The sequence below is a fragment of the Trichechus manatus genome, unplaced genomic scaffold (assembly GCF_000243295.1).
Source record: "Trichechus manatus latirostris isolate Lorelei unplaced genomic scaffold, TriManLat1.0 scaffold00313, whole genome shotgun sequence".
Classification (NCBI taxonomy): Eukaryota; Metazoa; Chordata; class Mammalia; order Sirenia; family Trichechidae; genus Trichechus; species Trichechus manatus.
The window spans coordinates 336,773-356,146 of NW_004444249.1; the positions used below are offsets into that span (position 1 = coordinate 336,773).

General features: G+C 37.2%; 2 protein-coding genes across 4 annotated transcripts in view; one reads left to right on the plus strand and one right to left on the minus strand.

Annotated features, from left to right (window-relative positions):
- The window catches only part of RECQL (RecQ like helicase), a 29,888-nt gene extending 26,802 nt beyond the window's left edge, over positions 1-3,086 (minus strand). For both annotated transcript variants that reach the window (XR_002822968.1, XM_004390628.2), the window contains exons 1-2: positions 2,990-3,086; positions 793-840 (exon numbers count right to left, since the gene is read on the minus strand). Coding sequence is in view for 1 of the 2 variants with exons in the window: in XM_004390628.2 (XP_004390685.1) it covers positions 793-808 (16 nt within the window). In the remaining variant the exon portion in view is untranslated. The remainder of the gene's footprint in view (positions 1-792; positions 841-2,989) is intronic.
- Positions 3,087-3,246: 160 nt separating this feature from the next.
- On the plus strand, positions 3,247-18,686 carry GOLT1B (golgi transport 1B). 2 transcript variants are annotated; one of them, XM_004390629.2, is made up of 5 exons: positions 3,247-3,388; positions 8,877-8,968; positions 10,314-10,492; positions 13,493-13,574; positions 16,172-16,767. In XM_004390629.2, exons 1-5 carry the CDS (start codon positions 3,364-3,366, stop codon positions 16,208-16,210), a joined length of 417 nt encoding a protein of 138 aa, XP_004390686.1. In that variant the 5' UTR covers positions 3,247-3,363; the 3' UTR covers positions 16,211-16,767. The 2 variants fall into 2 exon arrangements, with proteins under 2 accessions (XP_004390686.1, XP_023581230.1); XM_023725462.1 differs by having other exon boundaries at positions 13,493-18,686.
- The last annotated feature ends 688 nt before the right edge of the window (positions 18,687-19,374 follow it).

Genomic DNA, 19,374 nt, shown 5'->3' on the forward strand with positions numbered 1-19,374 from the left:
GGTGGTCCATGTTTAAGAAAAACGTTGCTTTCAAATTTGAAAACAACCCAATCTTGTTAACCCACTTGTACACCTAGTAAGTAGCAAAGGCCATATTCACTATACCCCACAAAAGCCTGAAAACAGACCATCATACAAGCCTCCCACTCCTGCCACTCACCTCTTAATCAAATACAGAGCGGCACCTCACTAGTAAGTACAGTACAGTGTGGTCAAGTTCATAGAAACAAATAATAGATGAAAATGCTAGGTGGCTGCCTGGGAAAGGTGGAATAATGGACGTTTTTAATCCTTTATGCTTAGAAACACTTCCAATAACTCCACTTCTATGAATTTAAGAAAAAATCAGAGAAGCTTACAAAGATTTAGATTCCAGTATGTTCCGTGCAGCATTCTTTACATTTTACAAATGGAAATAGCCTAAAAGTTCAACACTAGAAGATTAAGTTAGTAAACGTCACTTTGAAACAACAGAGCAGTATAAATAGAATTTATGTAACCATTAATCTACATTCTATATTTATGTTATGCTTTAAAATCAAGCTACAAAACGATATGCATAAAATGTTACAAATTTTATTGAAAAATAATACATATAAATGTTAACAGTATTAGATAATCTTAGTGGGATTAGAAGTGATTTACATACTGTTCTTTTTACTTTCTTAGGCTTCCTAGAATTCAATCAAAACATATCATTCCTATAATCAGAATTTTAAACACAAGCATTTTATTAAAGAATAACTAGAAATAAAGCAGAACAAACTACAAAATGTAACCATTTCCACTAACCTGAAACGGATGCCATTCTAAAACTGAACTGGAGATCCAAATTTCTTTCTATAAGTAAAAGAACATGTAAAACAATTTTTAAAAAACAGTACAGTTGATAATAATCAATGATAATCTGTCACAATAAAGCACACAAAAAAATGCTAAAAAGTAAACTATATATTGCAGTAACCTTTCAAATAAAGGCTATATGATTTTTCCCACACTAACTTTTATGGAAAATTCTCTAGGTTTAGAAATGTGCAAAGTCTCATAAACATATACATGACAGGTTCAATGTCAATAACCCTTCCCATACCAGATACAAAGCGATAACAGCAAAAAAGAACATAAGGTTTGAGGTTAAACAGGCCAGTTCAATTTCAGTTCCAGCACTAAACTACTGTGTGGCCTTGTAAAATTACCCACCCTCTTCCTCTATGCCTCTTTTCCTACCTTGGGATCACAGAATTATTTTATAGATAACAAGTTGGATAGATTCAAATGCCCCCACATTAAGCAAAACCCACCTACATAATCAAATTAATTAACATTTTATTCAACACAATTTTGTAAGAGTTAAAACTTAAACTCAGTCTTAAAAGATTAATTAGCATTTTATGGAGGGGTTAGAGCTCAGCGGGAGAGAACACAGAAAAGTCTGAGAGGTGGGGAAAAACATGGTTTGTGTTAAGAAATTCCAAGTATGTAAGAATGACTAAAACTTAGAGTGCACATGGGCAAGTGAAAGATGAGGAGGCTTGATTTCCCCATAATCCCCATAAACCCCTACTCCCAACTCTCTGATATGGACAATCAACATTTTATAAAACTTAGAATGTTCTCCAAAGGAAGCTTCAGCATCACCCTACCCTTATTCAGACTGCTAGCCTTAAACTATTCCTACACAGAACTCGGAAGCCACCACTAGGTCTTTTATGCCTTGTTATGGAGATTGGAATAGCCACTCCACTAACAGATTTTTAAGCAAGGGAGTAAACCTAGGACTTCTAATTCTTTATACATATAACAAGCATTTCTCCACCACTTGCTGGGAATGTAGTTCCCCTTCGCTAGACGGTAAAGTTCTCCAGGAGGACACCGGTTGAACCTCTTCATGTTTGTATCCACATAGCCTAGCGTAAAGTTGCTATGAGTCGGAATCGACTTGATGGCAACAGGTTTTAGCCTAGCAAAGTGCTCAGTGGGTTTGCTGAGATTGACAGCAGGGGCTATCGCTACCGTTATGAAAGGATATAATCTATAACCGATTCTTCCCCACAAATTTAAACGACTCTTTTAATTAAACCGCTAAAAGACTGCTCATAAACTGTATCATCCCCCAAATGATGTGATAAACTCTATCAGCCCCCAAATGATATGATTTAATAACAAAAAATATCTCAACATGCATTCGGAAATTACTGAGCTATAGCAGATCTGTCAAAAGTATATGCTAGACAACCACAGGAAAAATTATACGGAGTGACAGCCAGCTGACTGATACGATGCAGGAGAAAATAACATTGAGGTACCACAAGTGAGATCACACATACACAACAATAACTTAATGATACCCTCCCTTACGCTACTGCGAAGCATGGTGGAAGAAGCATCTCCATGGCGTTTCCCCATAAAAGCTGGCTGCCAATAAACAGGCAAGGAGCCCTGGTGGCACCGTGGTTAAGAACTCTGCTGCTAACCGAAAGGTTGGCAGTTCAACCCACCAGCCGCTCAGCAGGAGAAAGATGTGGCAGTCTCCTTCCGTAAAGATTTACAGCCTTGGAAACCCTATGGGGTTAGTTGTACTCTGTCCTATAGGATCGCTTTGAGTCGGAATCCACTGGAAGACAACGAGCTTGGTTTTGGTTTTAATAAACAGGCTCTGGTGCCCAATCTCCTGCATGGAGAAAGCTGGAGAAGCAAAGGGGAACTGCTGGCAGACGAATGTGCTCCTAAGGCCCAAGTTCCATGACAGCAGAGCGATGATTAATGCCCTCGTTTCTTCCCTGGCAACGTGTGGGTGGAAGGAAGTGACCCGCTGTAGCCCGGCCTTGCAGTCAGGCAGGAAAAGATCAAAGGAGGAGGGCACACCGTTGGCACTTCACAGCTGTAACAGGAGTTACCCCAAAACATCTGCCCATGGGGTTCATGGAGCACCCTCCCGCTCCCTGGTCTCCGACCCCCAAAGCGCCCCAGACTCGAATCAGCTACGCACCCTTTCAGCCGCTCTCCTACAAAAATCTTCCCGCCACCGGGCAGTCCCTTCTCCCCAGCCCGGAGAATCCACCCTTCCGGGTCGGTCCGTTCAACCAATCGCAAGTGATATCCTTCTCTAATTGGTCCAGGGGTGTGGCCGCCATACGCGTCACCAAACAAGACCACCTGCGATTGGGTTAAATTGAAAGTTGGTTTAGCCAGTGAGAAGCAGTTTGGGAGCTAGGGTGGGGGTGGCTGCGTGTTTCCGGAAGACGTGGCGGCTCTCTCCTGGGCTGCTTCCCGGGTTCTTTCCTCCCGACTCAGCTTCACACCCTGCGCTCCGTGTGGTGCTGCCGCTGCATCTCTCCCGTCGCTGCCCTCACCACTGCAGCCATGATCTCCTTAACTGACACCCAGAGTAAGCTCCCGCTCTGTGGCCACCGCCAGCCCTGCCGCGAGCCCCACACCCCTCCCTCGGGCTGGGTGGGTCTCGCCCACCCGGCTCAATGAATGAAGTTGCGCGTTGGGGGCGGTGGCCTGCGAGAGTAAGCGAGGGCTTCGGGACCTAGAAAGCTGCCTTGACTGGGCAGGTGCTGGACTTGCTGTGACGGACCTGGTCTGGGGGGAGAGGCGATGGGGTTGAGGGAGACGCCCGAGCTGGGGAGGTGGAGCTTCAGCTGAGCGTCTCGCGCCAGGGTCGCGCCGGGCTCTCACCCTAGGTGAGATGGGCGCTTTGTTCCTGGGGACGGCCACAAGAGAAACTACGCGGTGCCCGCGGCCCACTCTCGGGGACGTTTCTGCATATGACATACTCGGGGTCCTCTACAAGTTGTTAGTTTGGGAGGTAGTATTTTAAATGTTTTTCTGCTGTAGGCTCTTTTTGGAAATGTGTTGACAAAAAAAAATGGCCACATTTTTTGCAACCTTCCAAAATCCCTGTAAATAGTCTCACTTTTCTATCCGTTAATGTTTCAACAGTAGTAAAAAACAGTAGTGAAAACACTTTGTGTTCAGTCAAAAGGATTTCATTCGTTAATGTGGTATATTGTGCTTAGTGGCATGTTTTATTATTTTAGCATTCCTTTCTGCCTGCCACAGAGTTCTCCAGGCCTTTCTCATCTCTAAAGTTAGCATCGCTGTTTCTCTTTGGATATAGCATTTCTGCTTTTTGCCCCTTTTTGTCAATCTTCATGATTTTTCTATTTACAAATCTCTCCAAGCCCTGTGCTTCCTTATCTTTTGATGGACATGATAGTCTCTTTTTACTTTACTTTGCTTTATTTGCCACCCCTTTCTTACTCCAGTTAACTTAGTCACATATTCAAGATTTTAAGAATCAGTCTATTGAAGTGAAAATAGAACTTAATTTTAAATACCCTGTTTTAAAGTGGAGTGTTAAAGCTTTAGATTCAAGTTATGGCTAACTTGAACTTCACAGAACTTCTCAGGTATCCTACACACAGTGAGGAGCCCCACTCAGGCTCCTTTCTCTCCTGAAGTTGGGCTGGGTCTGCACCTTGGAGCCGCCTGCCCTGGCCCAGGAAGTGTTTACCGAGTGCTTTCATATAAATCATTCCACTTAATTCTTACAAGAGCCCTTCAATGCAGACTTTACAAATTGAAGCAATTTTACAAATTAAACGAGTCTCAAAGAGATTCAATGTATGTTCATAAAGAAAATGACAGACTAGATCCTGCTAGCCCAGAAACCTTTGTTCTTTTCACTGTATCACATTGTATCTAAGAACACTTGATATAAACTATTTAAGATCAATCTAAGAATAGACATTCCATAGCAAAAATAGTTTTAACAGTGGATATTTATCTTATAGAATTATTATGCATTGATTTTTTTTTTTGAGGGATTGTATGGGATTTCTTGGTTGAAATCCAAAATTAGAATTTAGTTGTCCAAGGAAATTAGCAGAGCCATATACAAGAATTGTTAGAATTTATTTCTAATGCCAGTTGTTACTCAGAGCAAGGACTTAATCTCAACATAGTTTTCTCATCTAACTGTATCTTTCTATCTCAATCTGTAATTATTAAGTTGATTTTTTAAAATGTTACTTATCCTGTTTGTAGAGATTCTCTTCCGTTGAAGACTTATGGGAATGAGTGCCTGATTTACATCCTTCCAAAAACCAGAGCTAGGGGGCAGGGTTGGGTTATGGGCAGAAAAGGAAGTATTCTCACTTCATCAAATTGGTGAGGAAGAAAATCTTACCCTTCACTGCTTACTTGCCAAATGTTTGAGGTGAGAGTGGATTGAAACAAAAAATGATTAGTGGACCAAAAGCTTTTTCTGTCAAACTGCGTTTGTTTGTGTGTGTTTAACTGCAGGAGTTGGCCAGCATACAAAAATGATTTGCCAAGATTATGCTGGGATTCTGATAGTGAGAGCGAGTCACAAAGCCCTGATCAGAGTAAAAAGTAAAAAGCAATACGTGGTTGTTTTAAGGGAGTCTAAAATAGCGCGCGCGCGCGCGCACACGCACACACACACACCCCTAAAAAACCAGATTTATTGAGGGGACCAGGAAGTAGGCGGAGTTCCCAAGCTGTGTCTAAGTCTGCATTGCCTGAAACTCTGCCATGGCATTCAGTTGAGTTAAAAAGTTTTTTTTTTTTTTTTTTTTTTAATGTCCCCTGTTTTTTGAAGGACACAGAAAGACAGTGCTGCCTGGGGAAAAAAAAAAAAAAACTCTAAATAAAGATGCAGAAATGATACAGGGATTGCCTTTGGTGATAGATGATTCTTATAAAATTTATACAATGAGCTTTTTAAATTAAATGAGTTAGTTTTATTAGATGGCTTTTATTGTATTCTTTTTTGCTAATACCTTGTGGGCAGGAGTAATAAAGGTTTGATGGTGCACAAGAGGGAGATGAGTTCATTTCACTGCATATGATTCTGTTGGGGAGAAGGCAACTCTACGTAGGGCTTTGATAACCAGAGGGCACGTGAATGCATGAGGTTAGAGAAGAAGGGAATTCTGGAGATGAGAGACAGGTATAAGAGGCCAGTTTGAGTCTCTCTTGGTCCATTCAAGGCAGGGAACACTTGGCAGCATCATGCCAGGGCCAGTTCTGGCCAAGATGTTACAAGTAACTCTTCCCTGCCGGTCTACGTGGGATAAAGTAATAGGAATGTTTTGGTTCCCATACGGTAGTTGTGACACCATTGGCTGTGGAGTCAGAAGACTGGATTTGAATTCTGGCTTGACTCACCACCACCACCACCACCCTACGACACACACCTGCTGGTTCTGTAGCCAAGGGCAAGTTACTTAATCTCTGAGTCTTTGCTTACCCATATGAAACATAGGATGGTGCTACTTTTTGCCTCACAATTTTGTTTAAAAAATTACAGGATATTTATAAAAACACTTCATTAAATGTGCAACCATATTCATTCTTTTTTTACTGCAGTCAATGTTTAATAGGTCTACTGGCATCTCCTTTGTTATATTTGCTAACAAATTAATCGTATTAAACTTCCGTCACCTAAAGGAACTTCCATCAGAAGTTTATTATAGTCCAGTGTCCTTAGGTTTTATTAAACCAAACATATTTTACCCAAAAACAAAAAAATCCTGTGGGAAGCAGTATGGCATAATCATTAAACACATGGGCTTTGGATTCAAACAGACCTGGGTTCAAGTGTTCTCTAAATCTCAAATTCCTCCAGCTCTAAAATGATGGAATGATACCTAACTTGTAGTAGTGGGAGGATTAAGTTAAGTAAGGTATGTAAAGTAACTTATAATGCCTAATTTAGTTTAAGTTCGTAACACATAAAATTTTCTTTCTGATGAACAAAATCTCAAAATTTTTATGTAATCATTAGGGTTCCACCACTTATCTGTCAGTTTGTTGTACTGTGGTGGCTTGTGTGTTGCTGTGATGCTGGAAGCTATGCCACCGGTATTGCAAATAGCCGGCAGGGTCACCCCTGGTGGACAGGTATCAGCGGAGCTTCCAGACTAATACCAGGAAGATGGACCTGGCAATCTACTTCTTAAAAAAACTGGCCAGTGAAAACCTTACGAATAGCAGTGGAACATTGTCTGATATAGTGCCGGAAGATGAGCCCCTCAGGTTGGAAGGCACTCAAAAGACGTAGGGAAGAACTGCCTCCTCAAAGTAGAATTGACCTTAATGACATGGATGGAGTAAAGCTTTCTGGATCTTCATTTGCTGATGTGGCACAACTCAAAATGAGAAGAAACAGCTGCAAACATCATGAGGATGGCACAGGACCAGCAATACTTCATTCTGGTGTTCATAGGGTCACTCTGAGTCAGAACTGACTCGATGGCACCTAACAACAATCGTTAGGATAATTTGTGAAAAGTTAAAAATTCAAATAACTCAGGTGCCAGTGATTAAATCCACACTGCAAAATAGTTGTTTAACGGAATTTTGCTTGCTCTTTTGTCCATCTCTTCTTCCAGTAAGTTAGGTCTGACAACTAAGCAGTAAATTTCCTTAAGGCATTTAAACATGGAAGTGTCAGCCTCAAATTTCTGTAGAAATTTGTGTCTGTGGACTACACTTACTGGTATACCTGAATTCTTCTAGGCTAACTTTGAAAAAAAGGGATGGCTAGGACGGAAGGCGTAGCTATCTATAAATTGAGGAGATGGGGGATATAGAAAAAGGTAAAGTTAATAAAAATTTTGAAGTCAACAGACTGTTTTGCATTGCTAAAGATTTTTTTTAAGTAGATGTAACCCAAATTTTAGCTTTCTGGAGCTCAGGCAAAAAAGTTAAGTAACAAATCAAAAATCATTAATAGTGATTTAAAATTGTTTTCAAAAATATAGTGGCTTCTTACTCATCATCTGTACACAGAAAGTGCTTCCAGGTAAAATAAGGATTGGTGGCCATTTCCTGAAAACAAAACCAAAATGATAAAGGAGGTGACTCAGTGGATTGTTTTGTGACATTAACAGGAGAGTACTGTCACTTTTGAAAATTAAGGCTCTTCGGACTAAAAAGATGAGATCTGGAGAGTGAATGTAAAGTCAGTAAAATTATTAATCTTATAGACAGGGTGAAGATAGACTTCAAAGCTTACGCTTTGACCACCACTGAATATGCACTTTGTATATTCAGTACTTGGAACAGTTGCTGGCATCTAGCAGTTAATCAACAACTCTTTGTTTTTGAATGAATGCGTAAACACCGAGAATATTAATATCAGATAAAACAGTTTTCTTTGAAACTTCAGAGAGATGATGTTAGTACTCATTAGACTAAGTATGTAAATTGACTCAAAATTAAATAAACCCATAAGTCATCAAGGAGAAGTTAAAAGTGATGTCTAACCTGAAGATTAACTTTTGAGGAGACAGCTACCATGATCCTCAAAATGTTTCTTGTTACCATTGTGAAAAGCAGTCTATAATTAAGTAAAGCATGTTGTGCAGACCTACTATAGCATTTCTGGTAGGTTAAAGAAGGAATTAATTTTAAGACGGCAAAGAAGGACATATAGATATTGTGTATATAAATGACAGTCATAGAATATGAAGGGAGATAAATCATTAAAGGAAACCCATATATTCGTGTCTGATGCCAAAAGGGTTCTGGGGAGGGAAAAAATATAACAAAGGTTTAGAATCCTGGTTTCTTATTTTTATATTGCTATGCTTTTGAGAAATGCTATCTCCCTTATAAGGATAGAAATTTCCATTCATAGTTCAGATTTTGTGGTAATTTGCCAATGTTAATTTGTGTTAGATCTTAAGAAATGTCATTATGAGTTAGCCTGCAGTGTTGGAGACCTGTTCATTTATATCAGCCCAAAGAAAAACTGATAAATTCTCTTGCTTAGCTTACAGGGATCTTAATGTGACTTTAATTTTTCTCTACCCTTAATCATATAACTTATATTGCAGAAATTGGAATGGGATTAACAGGATTTGGAGTGTTTTTCCTGTTCTTTGGAATGATTCTCTTTTTTGACAAAGCACTACTGGCTATTGGAAATGTGAGTTTTTAAATATATATTTTAACTAAATTCATAAGGAAATTTAACTGCAAATGAATCAGTACTGCTATTAAATTTGAAGAAAAAAATTCACTGTTACTAATAATGTAAAAATTCCCGTTACATTCTCTATTTCCATCAGGAATGAAACCTGTCATTCTTCTGTCTAAATAGAAGGTGAACTCTTAATGAGGCTTTCTAAATCCAGAACTACTCTTTTCAGTGTTTTGATACATGATTTACAGTAGTTAACTGAAGGCTGCCTCTAAATAGGAGTTCAGAAGAGAGAACATGATAGTCCTATGTCTTGGTAAATTTGTTAAAATATTTTGACTTTAAGCATCTGAGATTTCACATTTGATTCAACAGCATAAAATAAACAGATTTTTAAAAACTTTTTAAACCTTTTTAAAAAATCTCAATTATTGACTTACTAGAAGGATGTATATATTAGTTATTTGAAATATGTACTATTCTATACATTTGTGGAGGTTGTTTAGAGTTCTAGGAATAATATCCCTTTTAAGAGGGTAATAGAAAGTCATGAAAAATGATAATCTTTTGAAGGGTATGTTCTTTTGAGCTTTTAATTAGAAATAGGCAAAGATAAAGAATAACAAAATTGTCATTCAAAATTGATGTTATAATAAATGATAGTATAAACATTGGTATCTCTCAATATGAAGCTTAACCTTTAGGCTTAATGTATATTTATATGAAATATTTCCCATTAAAGAAAGTTTATGAGGGAGAGCAAGCATTTGGGAATAAAACATGGGAAAAAGCAAGTGTTTGTAGATCACCATTTCGTGTCCACTGTCTGAAAACGTACAAAATACTTGAGAACACATGGCCCTCTTCTTACTTCTGCTGCCACTGTATACTCTGGAATTAATAAGACTATAATCTTCTTTCCTGACCTTGCATGGTTTCCTGTACTCTCAACTTGGCCATGTCAGTATCTCTCCCATCCAAAGGACCTTCCCTCTTTATGCCTTGCCACTCCTCTGCTTGATAAAGCTGTTCCCATCTAGCTAGAACTGGGAAAACTACGGAAGATGCAGACGCCCTGGGGTAAAGCCTGATCTTTCTTTGTCTTTTCTCCATCAAATCAAGATAGAAGAAGAAGGAGAAGAGTGGAATACAGCTACGGCTCTCACAGGCTTTATCCACCCCTTGGCTCTGATTGCTGGTTGTGCATTGTGGTTTGCACCCTGGCCAGTTGTCCACATTAACAGCCAAACACATGTGCTTCTTTTTATTATATTTAGCTTTGATCCTGCTTTTCAAATGTCTACAGTGTATTTAACTACTTTTTCTATGTTGCATTTTCTTTCTATTGTAGGTTTTATTTGTGGCTGGCTTGGCTTTTGTAATTGGTTTAGAAAGAACATTCAGATTCTTCTTCCAGAAGCATAAAATGAAAGCCACAGGATTTTTCCTGGGTGGTGTATTTGTAGTCCTTGTTGGTTGGCCTTTGATAGGCATGATCTTCGAAATTTACGGATTCTTTCTCTTGTTCAGGTAAGGCGATCGTTTTTATTTTCTCTTTCAATAAACCAGAATGTCAGATTATTATTACAGAGACTCATGTATTTGCATCAGTATGAGTAAGAGACAATTATTTCCTTAAATGAATTTTTGTTTAGATTGAATCTTTTATTACAATTTATACCATTTAGTCAACTATAAAATTTTTTATCAAATGCAGGTGATTACCTAAGTAAGGACATAAGGAGTCTTGTAAAATAGTTGTAATGCAAGAAAATTAATTTTATGATAGTATCCTTATGTTTAATACATCAACTCAGCAGTTACAGAAAGATACATAGATGGGTAGATCCAGCATTTTAATGCATAGAACTTTATAGTTACTGCAGTGTGTTGATAATTCATTTACTGAAGATGCATAATAGAAAATGCTATAGCAAACACACTATAGGAGATTTTGATCAGTTGATATTTTGCATTTATCAGTTACCAAGTAAATAAACAATAGTATACAGCATGAAAAATGCCTTTTAGTAAAGGTGGACTTAATCGTTTATTTGAGAAATGTATATTCTCTGTCTTCTGTCTTTCAGGTACTGTATTGCTCACAGGAGATGAACTAAGTGCCAGATTGCTTTAGGGAATTTCTTATTGCTAATATGGGAAATAGACAAGTAAAGATACCAGTAGGATATAGCAATAATGCCATTACAGAGGTATATGCAAAGTATTATAAGAGCATAATTAAAAAAGGGATTAAATCTCATGAGAGGTAAAAAATGTTAACTGATAAACTGGATCTTGAAAGATGGGTAGGAATCCGTCCTATAAATGAGAGCGGGAAGGACAGTTAACTACACAGAGCAGTGTTGTTGTTAGCTGCCATTGAGTTGGTCCTGACTCAGGGCAGCTCCATGCACAACAGGATCTGACAGCTGTGATCCATAGTTTTCATTGGCTGATTTTCAGAAGCAGGCCTTTCTGCCTAAACTGTCTTCGTCTGGAAGCCCCACTGAAACCTGTTGAGCATCATAGTGACCCAGAAGCCTCCACTGACAGACACATGATGGCTGCACTTGAGGGCCATTGGCCAGGAATCCAAGCACATCTCCCACATGGAAGGCGAGAATTCTACCCCTGAACCACAGAAAAGTACAGGGATATGGAAGTACATGGCTTCTTCTAGAAAGAGTGCATAGTCTAGTGAGACAGGAGACTGTGATGGATGGAATGGAATGGTTAGAGATGAGACTTGAAAAGGAAGTTTGGAGCCAGGTTGCTTACTTAGAAAAGTATACTTTATCCTGTAACCAGATTTGATGCACGATACTTCAGAGGTCCCACCCAGTCTGAATGCTCGTATCTTCTTTACCCACAGAGATTTTTAAGGTAGACGTGATGTAACCAGGTAGACGTTTTAGATAGATTCTTCTAATATCAGGATAAAGTTTGTGTTGAAAAGAGAAAGGCTGTAGGCATGGAAGCCAGTTAAGAGGCTGTTTAATATAGTACAGAGAGAATGTAGAGTGGTAGGGTTGGAATCCTGGAAACCTAGTAACAATTAACCCTTCATGTTGGAAGAGACTAAGGAGAGGAGGTCAGATGAGAACCAGGAGTAAGGATCCTGTGGCTCGGAGAAAAGAGTAAGGAAGGAGTTATGGCAGGAGTATCTTAACACCAGAAAACTTCCTTGGAGGACTGTTAGAGAAGTTCATTGGCTGGCTTAATTATTCAGTAATGTTAGTGTTCAGCAAGAAAAAACAAAGCTAAGCTTTGAAATGAGCAAAGAATGAGAGGTCTTAGCATATTGATAAACTTGGAAAAATACACTGGTTTCATGGTAGTCTTTAGAGAAGATTTTGGTACAAAATTCTGGTTTTTGTTATGAGATATTCTTAGTGTGAGCTGTGGTATATAGTGCAAGGGTCTTAAGCCTTGTCTTTCTGCATATTTATGCTCCTAAATGGTAGCACTAGAAATCACACATTTTCATATTTAAAAAAATACTTAAAACTTGGAACCAAAAAAATTACCTTCTTGAATTTTAATGCTACCAGAAAATAATTGATTGTTGTTGAAACATGTATATGTACCATCAAAATAAGAACTGCTTTCTAATGAAAAAAAAAAATTCTCCTTTCTGTTTAACGCTTCTTTTATTCCATGTTTTCACTTCTTGCATAGTCTTAATCTTATTGCTTAATTCTTGAATTCTATCCATTACAGTATTTTCATTCCTATATACCTAATTTTGGAATCCCTGGGTGCTGCAAACAGTTAAGTGCTTGGCTGCTTACTGAAAAGTTGGTGGTTTGAATCTACCCAGAGGCCCCTCAGAGAAAGTCCTCGTGATCTGCTTCTGAAAAATCAACCGCTGAAAACTCTGTGGAGCACAGTTCTACTCTGACACACGTAGTCGCCATGAGTCAGAGTCAATTTTTTTACCTAATTTTGGTTCAGAAAAAGTTTATGCATATGTAATAAACGCTTTCTTACTCTTCCTATGTAGAGGTGGCTTAACTCATCCACGGTTAATTTTAAACTGGTTAGAACCTGTGTGACTTCTGTGGGCTTGTATTTCAACCAAAAAATGAGACCTAATGTCAGATTAATAACCGTCTTGTAGACAGTCAAGAATGTCAGACACGTCGTGTTACCAAATGTTAGCACTTAGTAATTTCTCAGTAAATGATCGCTGTTACTGTTTTCATGATCCTTCCCACGTGTTCTCTCCAGCACTTTTCCTTTGCTCCCTTTCAGCCCACACCACTCACCGTAAATCGTCTGCAGTTGAACTGAGATAACTGATTAACCTGAGCATACCACATAGCTTGGCCTCATGTTCTTCTTGAGTTTTTACCAATAATCGCAACATTTTCTAATCACGTTTGTTGTGATTTATAATTCCAAGTTTGCCGTCCCTAAAATATTCAAAATTTTAACAAGATCCTTTCTTTTTTGTTTGGTTACCAATTTATCTTGGTGATAGAGAACATATAAGTTTTAAGAACCCTTTTCCTTTTCCTTTCCCAGGGGCTTCTTCCCTGTGGTGGTTGGCTTTATTAGAAGAGTACCAGTCCTTGGCTCCCTCTTGAATTTACCTGGAATTAGATCAGTAAGTAATCGTGTATTTAGCATTATGTTTGTAAACCATTGAAATAAATGCTTTGTGATGCTTTTTACTTATAGAAGTTTGAGTGATTAATACTTGACTAATTGGTAATTTTTTGATTATCATATAAATGTTTACATCACGTAGATCACAGTTACCGTGAATACCAGAAAAAATAATCATCACTAAATATGTAAAACCCAAAATTGTATTTCACTGTGTCCATTTTTAATATTGTTCTCTAGTTTAAATGTTATTCAGATTAATATGCAATGCTACTTTTCTCTTTGAGGGGTCAAGGCATTTTTCAATTAATTTTCATATGATCGCTAATTTTAGAAACAATAATGTAAAAAGGACACCATTTTTTCATGCAAGTATTTTCTTTCTCGAACTGTATCACCAAATAGAATGGATTAAGACAATAAAATAGAAAGATATCATGCTGGGAATCATACAATAATGATTCCATTCCCAGCTGTGTCCAAGGCTCAACAACCTGGTTTCTCCAGGGTGGGCCTCAGTTTCTATCCTGATAAGATAAAAGATGTCAAATTAGATAGTTAATAAAGGCTAAAGAGAATGTTTTAAAAATTGACAAGTGATGTTTCTTCAGTTCATTCAGTATTCATTCAGCAAATCCTTGATACCACACTACTAGTTTGAAGACTGTTACGTCTCTGTAGGAGGTTCAAAAGGCCTTTCAGAGTCAGCTTTCTCATTGCCTTCTCAGAAAAAGCTTTCCTGGCACCCTGTGACTGGCTTGGGCCTTGCTTCTATAGTGTACTCTGCACACATCTCTATCATAGCTCTACCGCTGTTTCAACTGTCAGGAAAAAGGCTTATATGTGAAATGTGGTAGTCTTTGAGGGCAGAAACAGACTGTTTTAGTCACTGTTCTGTCCCCAGTGCCCAGCCCAATACCGAACACATAATAGACACGCAGCACATTTTGGCTAAATGAATGAATGAAGGATGGCATTTCATTGACCTCAGGGATTCCAGCTGACTTTCTTTTAGCCTAAATCCTTAAATTTCAAAAGTAAACTAAATCCTTAAATTCCAAAAGCATCTGGATAATCTGGAATTCAGCTAAGTTGGGGGCAATCCTTTTGGCTCTAGATCTGAGCTGCGGTTCCATTTCCTTCTTTGGAAATTTCATAGTTCCGCATCTATCCTGAATAACTGGGATAAACTGGCCTTAAGGACAGAAGATCACAAGTTCTAGTTGGGTGTCAGAGTCCATCAGCTTCCTAAAGTTATTTACAGATTTTTGTAAAGCTTAAGAGATGAGCCATAGCATTTACTGAATTCTGAAATTGCCAAAGGCTGACTTACCCCTAGAAGTGTAAGTACTACTATAAGTCTAACCCCATTTCCATCCCTAGGTCAATTTTAGAGTCAGAACCTACAGCCAAGGCAACGTAGATATTTTCAGTTATCCTTGGAGAGAGAGTATTGTGCTTTTTCCCATCTTATATTTACTTTAAAATTCTAATGAATCTACAGATTCATTCAGAGCAGCTTTTCAGTTTAGATGTACCCAACCACCTATTTGTGATAATAGAAAATGTTGGAACTTGGCCTGTCTGGGTATATTCTTACTTCATTTGCATTAGTCACCAATCTCATACAATTGTCAATGTTGTTTATACTTAAAATGACTTTTGAATTTACTGATACTTCTAGTTATAAAATTGTAATTGCCCTATATGTCCTTAACTTAAGGATTCTGTAGTATTTGCATAAATGGGCACCCAATACTACAGATTACACTCCCTAGCATTACTTAATTCTAATAGATGCTTAACTAAAAATGTGAATAGTAAAGTGAAAGAAACAGTTAAGATGATTGCCGGATTTTGATAATATTATAACCGCTTGAATTACATAAATTTTAGTATCTCCACTAATTATATACTTTGGTTCAATCTTTGGATCACCATCTGGAATGCTGAAGAAAGCCAAACTGCTTTATAACATAAATAGCCACTTAAATTAATATGTGCTAAAATTTGTAATCAATAATTATAAATTTATGCTTGCATCATTGCATCTGTTTTTCATGTTGTTGCCACTTTCAGTCTGAAGTCCAGAATACACATTTAAAGTATTTTTAGTCAATAGCTGTCATAATTATCGAACTTAATGAAGCTAAATCTGTTTGTTCAAAGACTACATAAGCCCAGAAGAGATCCACAGTAATGGTCAGTTGAAATATTTTATGGGTTCATTAGTGCATGAATGGCTGATATTTTAGCTTTCTAATTTATTTTTTTTTCCTTAAGCTGTCAGTGTTAACGTCATTTATCCAGTTTATTTGTTCATTGTGTTGCATTTATCATGTTGCACCCTTAAATTCATATGTATAACATGCCATGCAGAAAACAGATTTTAGAATTTTTTTTTTTTTAAACAAACATTTACGTGTCAGAAGATGGTGGTGAGTAGTACTGGATTAATCGTTGTCCGTCACACCTTAAATTTCCACAAATCTTCTGCTAAAGCTGGGTTTTTAAATCCACATTTGCAATGTTGATATAATGTTGTAGAATACTGTAGAGTTTTTTCTAATTGTCTGGTTTTTTTCCTCCTTACAGTTTGTAGATAAAGTTGGAGAAAGCAACAATATGGTATAACATCAAGTGAACTGAAGACTCATTTAAGATATTGTATTATTTATAAGATCCTTTGAAGAATATTCAGCACAAAATTAAATTACATGAAATAGCTTGTAATATTCTTTACAGAAGTTTAAAACGTATAGCCTACGAAGTACCAACAGCAGTTAGCAAAGAAGCAGTGAAAACAGGTTTGTAATCAAGTGATCTAAGAAGTCAGCAAGCAAGCTGAAGGAGATGATATCTGCGTTACAATCCATATGGAAACTCTTGACAGCTGTTTTTATTGTTTTTCCACAATGTGCGAAACACAGCCATGCTTAGAGACCTGTGGTGCCTGCTCCTTTTATTTTGAAGGTGCAGGTGCACCCTTAGGCATTGCTTTTTAGACTGTCCACTGCAATGGCAAACATCTTTCCAGTTGCACTGTCTCTCTGAAAGCGATGATGCATGAGTTAGATTGGATTGTGTTATTTTATCGTATTAAAACCAAGGAAAAACCAGTTTTGATGTATGAATCATTTTTTCTTTTTTAACGTGGTTAAAATAAAACTTTTATGGTTCTTCTGAATCTTAATGTTTTAAAGCCAGATGAAAATCTGAGCTAGATATTCTTTGTTAGAATATGCAAAGGTCATTCTGTAGTTACTTACTATATTACAGCTGACCAAGCACTTTTTTGGTCAGCAACACACTCTGGAAATATACTTCTTGGGAGTCGGACTTCCTGAGTATCTGCCTGTATTCACTTAACAGACAGCACTCTTGACCATGAAGTCATCTCTCACAGGCTTGTCTCAGTGAATAGTCTTTTATTTAAGGTACTGAATGATGCAAAGTAAATGTATTTTTCCATGTCATGATGTCGTTTATTTTCTTTTTCTTTCCTCTTTTTTTTTTATTTTAGCAGTAGTTTATTTTGTTTTTCATAAATTAAAATAACTGTTGGCAATGTCTAAAACATGTAAGATACTAAAAGATTAAACTTATGACTTTTTTAAGGGCTATTCATCTAAGCTGCATTTTCCCCTTAATTTCAGCTTTTTCATAACATAAAAATGAATATGCATGATGTGTGCTTCATGTGAGCACCCTTCGCCTTGAGTATTGGAGAACATTTCTGAATTCACATGCTGAAGTTATTTTACTATAATTAAACTGGCTATAGCTTCTTAAAAACATAACACTAAAAAAATAACGTGTTGTCTTTTCTCCTGTTGCTGCTTGACAGACACTAGGAAACAGCAGTCGTTTCTTTAGGAGCTTTCCATGGTAGCAGCTTTCATGGTGGATCTAGGGACAACTTTTCAACAGCCGCAGTACTATTTGTTTTATCACTAATGATTGCACTATTTACCTTTTTTTTTTTTTTTAAACAGTTTTAAAGCCTTTTAATGCATAAGATCATAAAAAGAATTTGTGACTTTTATTTAAAAACATGGCTACAAAATATATTACAGATTATGTTATTCTTCCGTTTAATCTCTTAATGCCCAGAGAACTCCCAACCTCGCTCATGTAAAGGAAGAAAGACTTGGCATATAGTCTGATGGTTCAGTCTTGTGGATTGCTGTCTTTTTGGTACTGGCATTTGATTTATGATATAATCTGTGAAAATGCAATGATATTGGACAAATGGAGATTCCTACCTCAATAGTTCATGGAATAATAAGAGACCTGGTGTTGTATCTAATGTTCTTTAAAAAAAGTAGTATCATCTTCACTTGGAGAGTGTCAAATATATATAAATATACACACTTTGGGGATTGACTGATAAAAGGTGTCCTGTAGGACTCTAACATACATATTTTTGACTGACCTGTATTATTTAAGTGACTAGATAATTCTACCTTTTTAGAGCAAGAACAGTGTCTGTTAATGTAAGGAACACATTATTTAATTCCTTTGTAGACATAAATCTCTTATCAAAATGTTCTTTGCACTGTGACAGAGATACCTTTTTCAACAGTCAGAAAGCATTATTGGATAGAAGCACAGGAAGGATTTGATAATCTCCCAGTCCTTTGTAAAATTGAGAGGCTGGAGCAGTTTTCAGTTTTAAATGAGTCCACAGTTAATATCAAATATGAGTTTGGGACTGCTTGGTAGCATTGTATATTTCTCTTGCAGCACCATTGATGAGGTTCTATTTTTAAACGTACTAGTCTTCTGACAGCATTATACACCCCATTGTCTCTTCCTTTCCAAAATTAGCCTTCTGCCTTTGTGACAAAAGCATACTTCAATTATTTCCTTAGAGAGGGAGGAAAAGGTCTAATACTACTTAGCCTTAAATGTTTCTGTCATTGTTCAAATGTATTTTCTGTAACAGAAACATACATGTATTTGGAATGTTTTTCTTTTCCCCTTTTAAATTGTAATTCCTGGAATATTGCTGCTTTAAAAAACCTCACGATCAAATTATATGATCTAACAATTGAATATTGTAAATACACTTGTCTTACCTCTCAATAAAAGGATACTTTTCTATTAATTGGTGGTCAAGTGTATCTTTATTATGAAATTCTAAAAATTAAGTTAGCACTGCCAAATAACTCTCCTCATATTTAAAAGTAAGCTTTATATGCAATTTGCTTCTTATAAAATGGTCATCACATCTTTCTTTTTCAAATTTCATTTTCAGATTGTTTAAATGGAATCATAAGTACAAATATATTTGAAGTACACACGAAAATGCTTGATTTTACAAACTGTATAAAAAAGTAAGTTGCTTACCTTGGGAAATGTGCTGTTAAGAAAGTCAGACTGTCAGGTCCAGTAACCGTTCGGTTATTCAGCAGACATTTTCTGAATACCTCTCAAGTGTTAAAAGGTCTGTGCTGAATTCAGGAGACCCAGGAGAATAAGACACGGCACTTGTCCCTGAAGAGCTCATAGCTTTGACATTACTCCTAAATTCCTAGGCTTATTTCCAGATAACTCACCCTGAGTTACAACTACAAACAAATAATGAGAGAATTATTTGTGGTCTAGAGTTGTTTTCTCCCAGTCGAGTTACTAGGACTGTACTGCCTTCAGCTATGTGGTTGACTGGCATTTTCAGAAGGTATCTTTGGAGAAAAAAATGGCATCAGCTTTAATTCTGAAATTTCAGTCTCAAAATGTGACTTCTTTTGAAATTCCATATATATATATTTTTTCATTTTATTGTAGTTTTATTG

Coding starts and splice junctions, on each gene's coding strand:
- GOLT1B (XM_023725462.1), top strand. CDS start 3,364: ATGATCTCCTTAACTGACACCCAGA. Junction 3,389..8,876: donor CTCCTTAACTGACACCCAGA/GTAAGCTCCCGC, acceptor CTTATATTGCAG/AAATTGGAATGGGATTAACA. Junction 8,969..10,313: donor CACTACTGGCTATTGGAAAT/GTGAGTTTTTAA, acceptor TTTCTATTGTAG/GTTTTATTTGTGGCTGGCTT.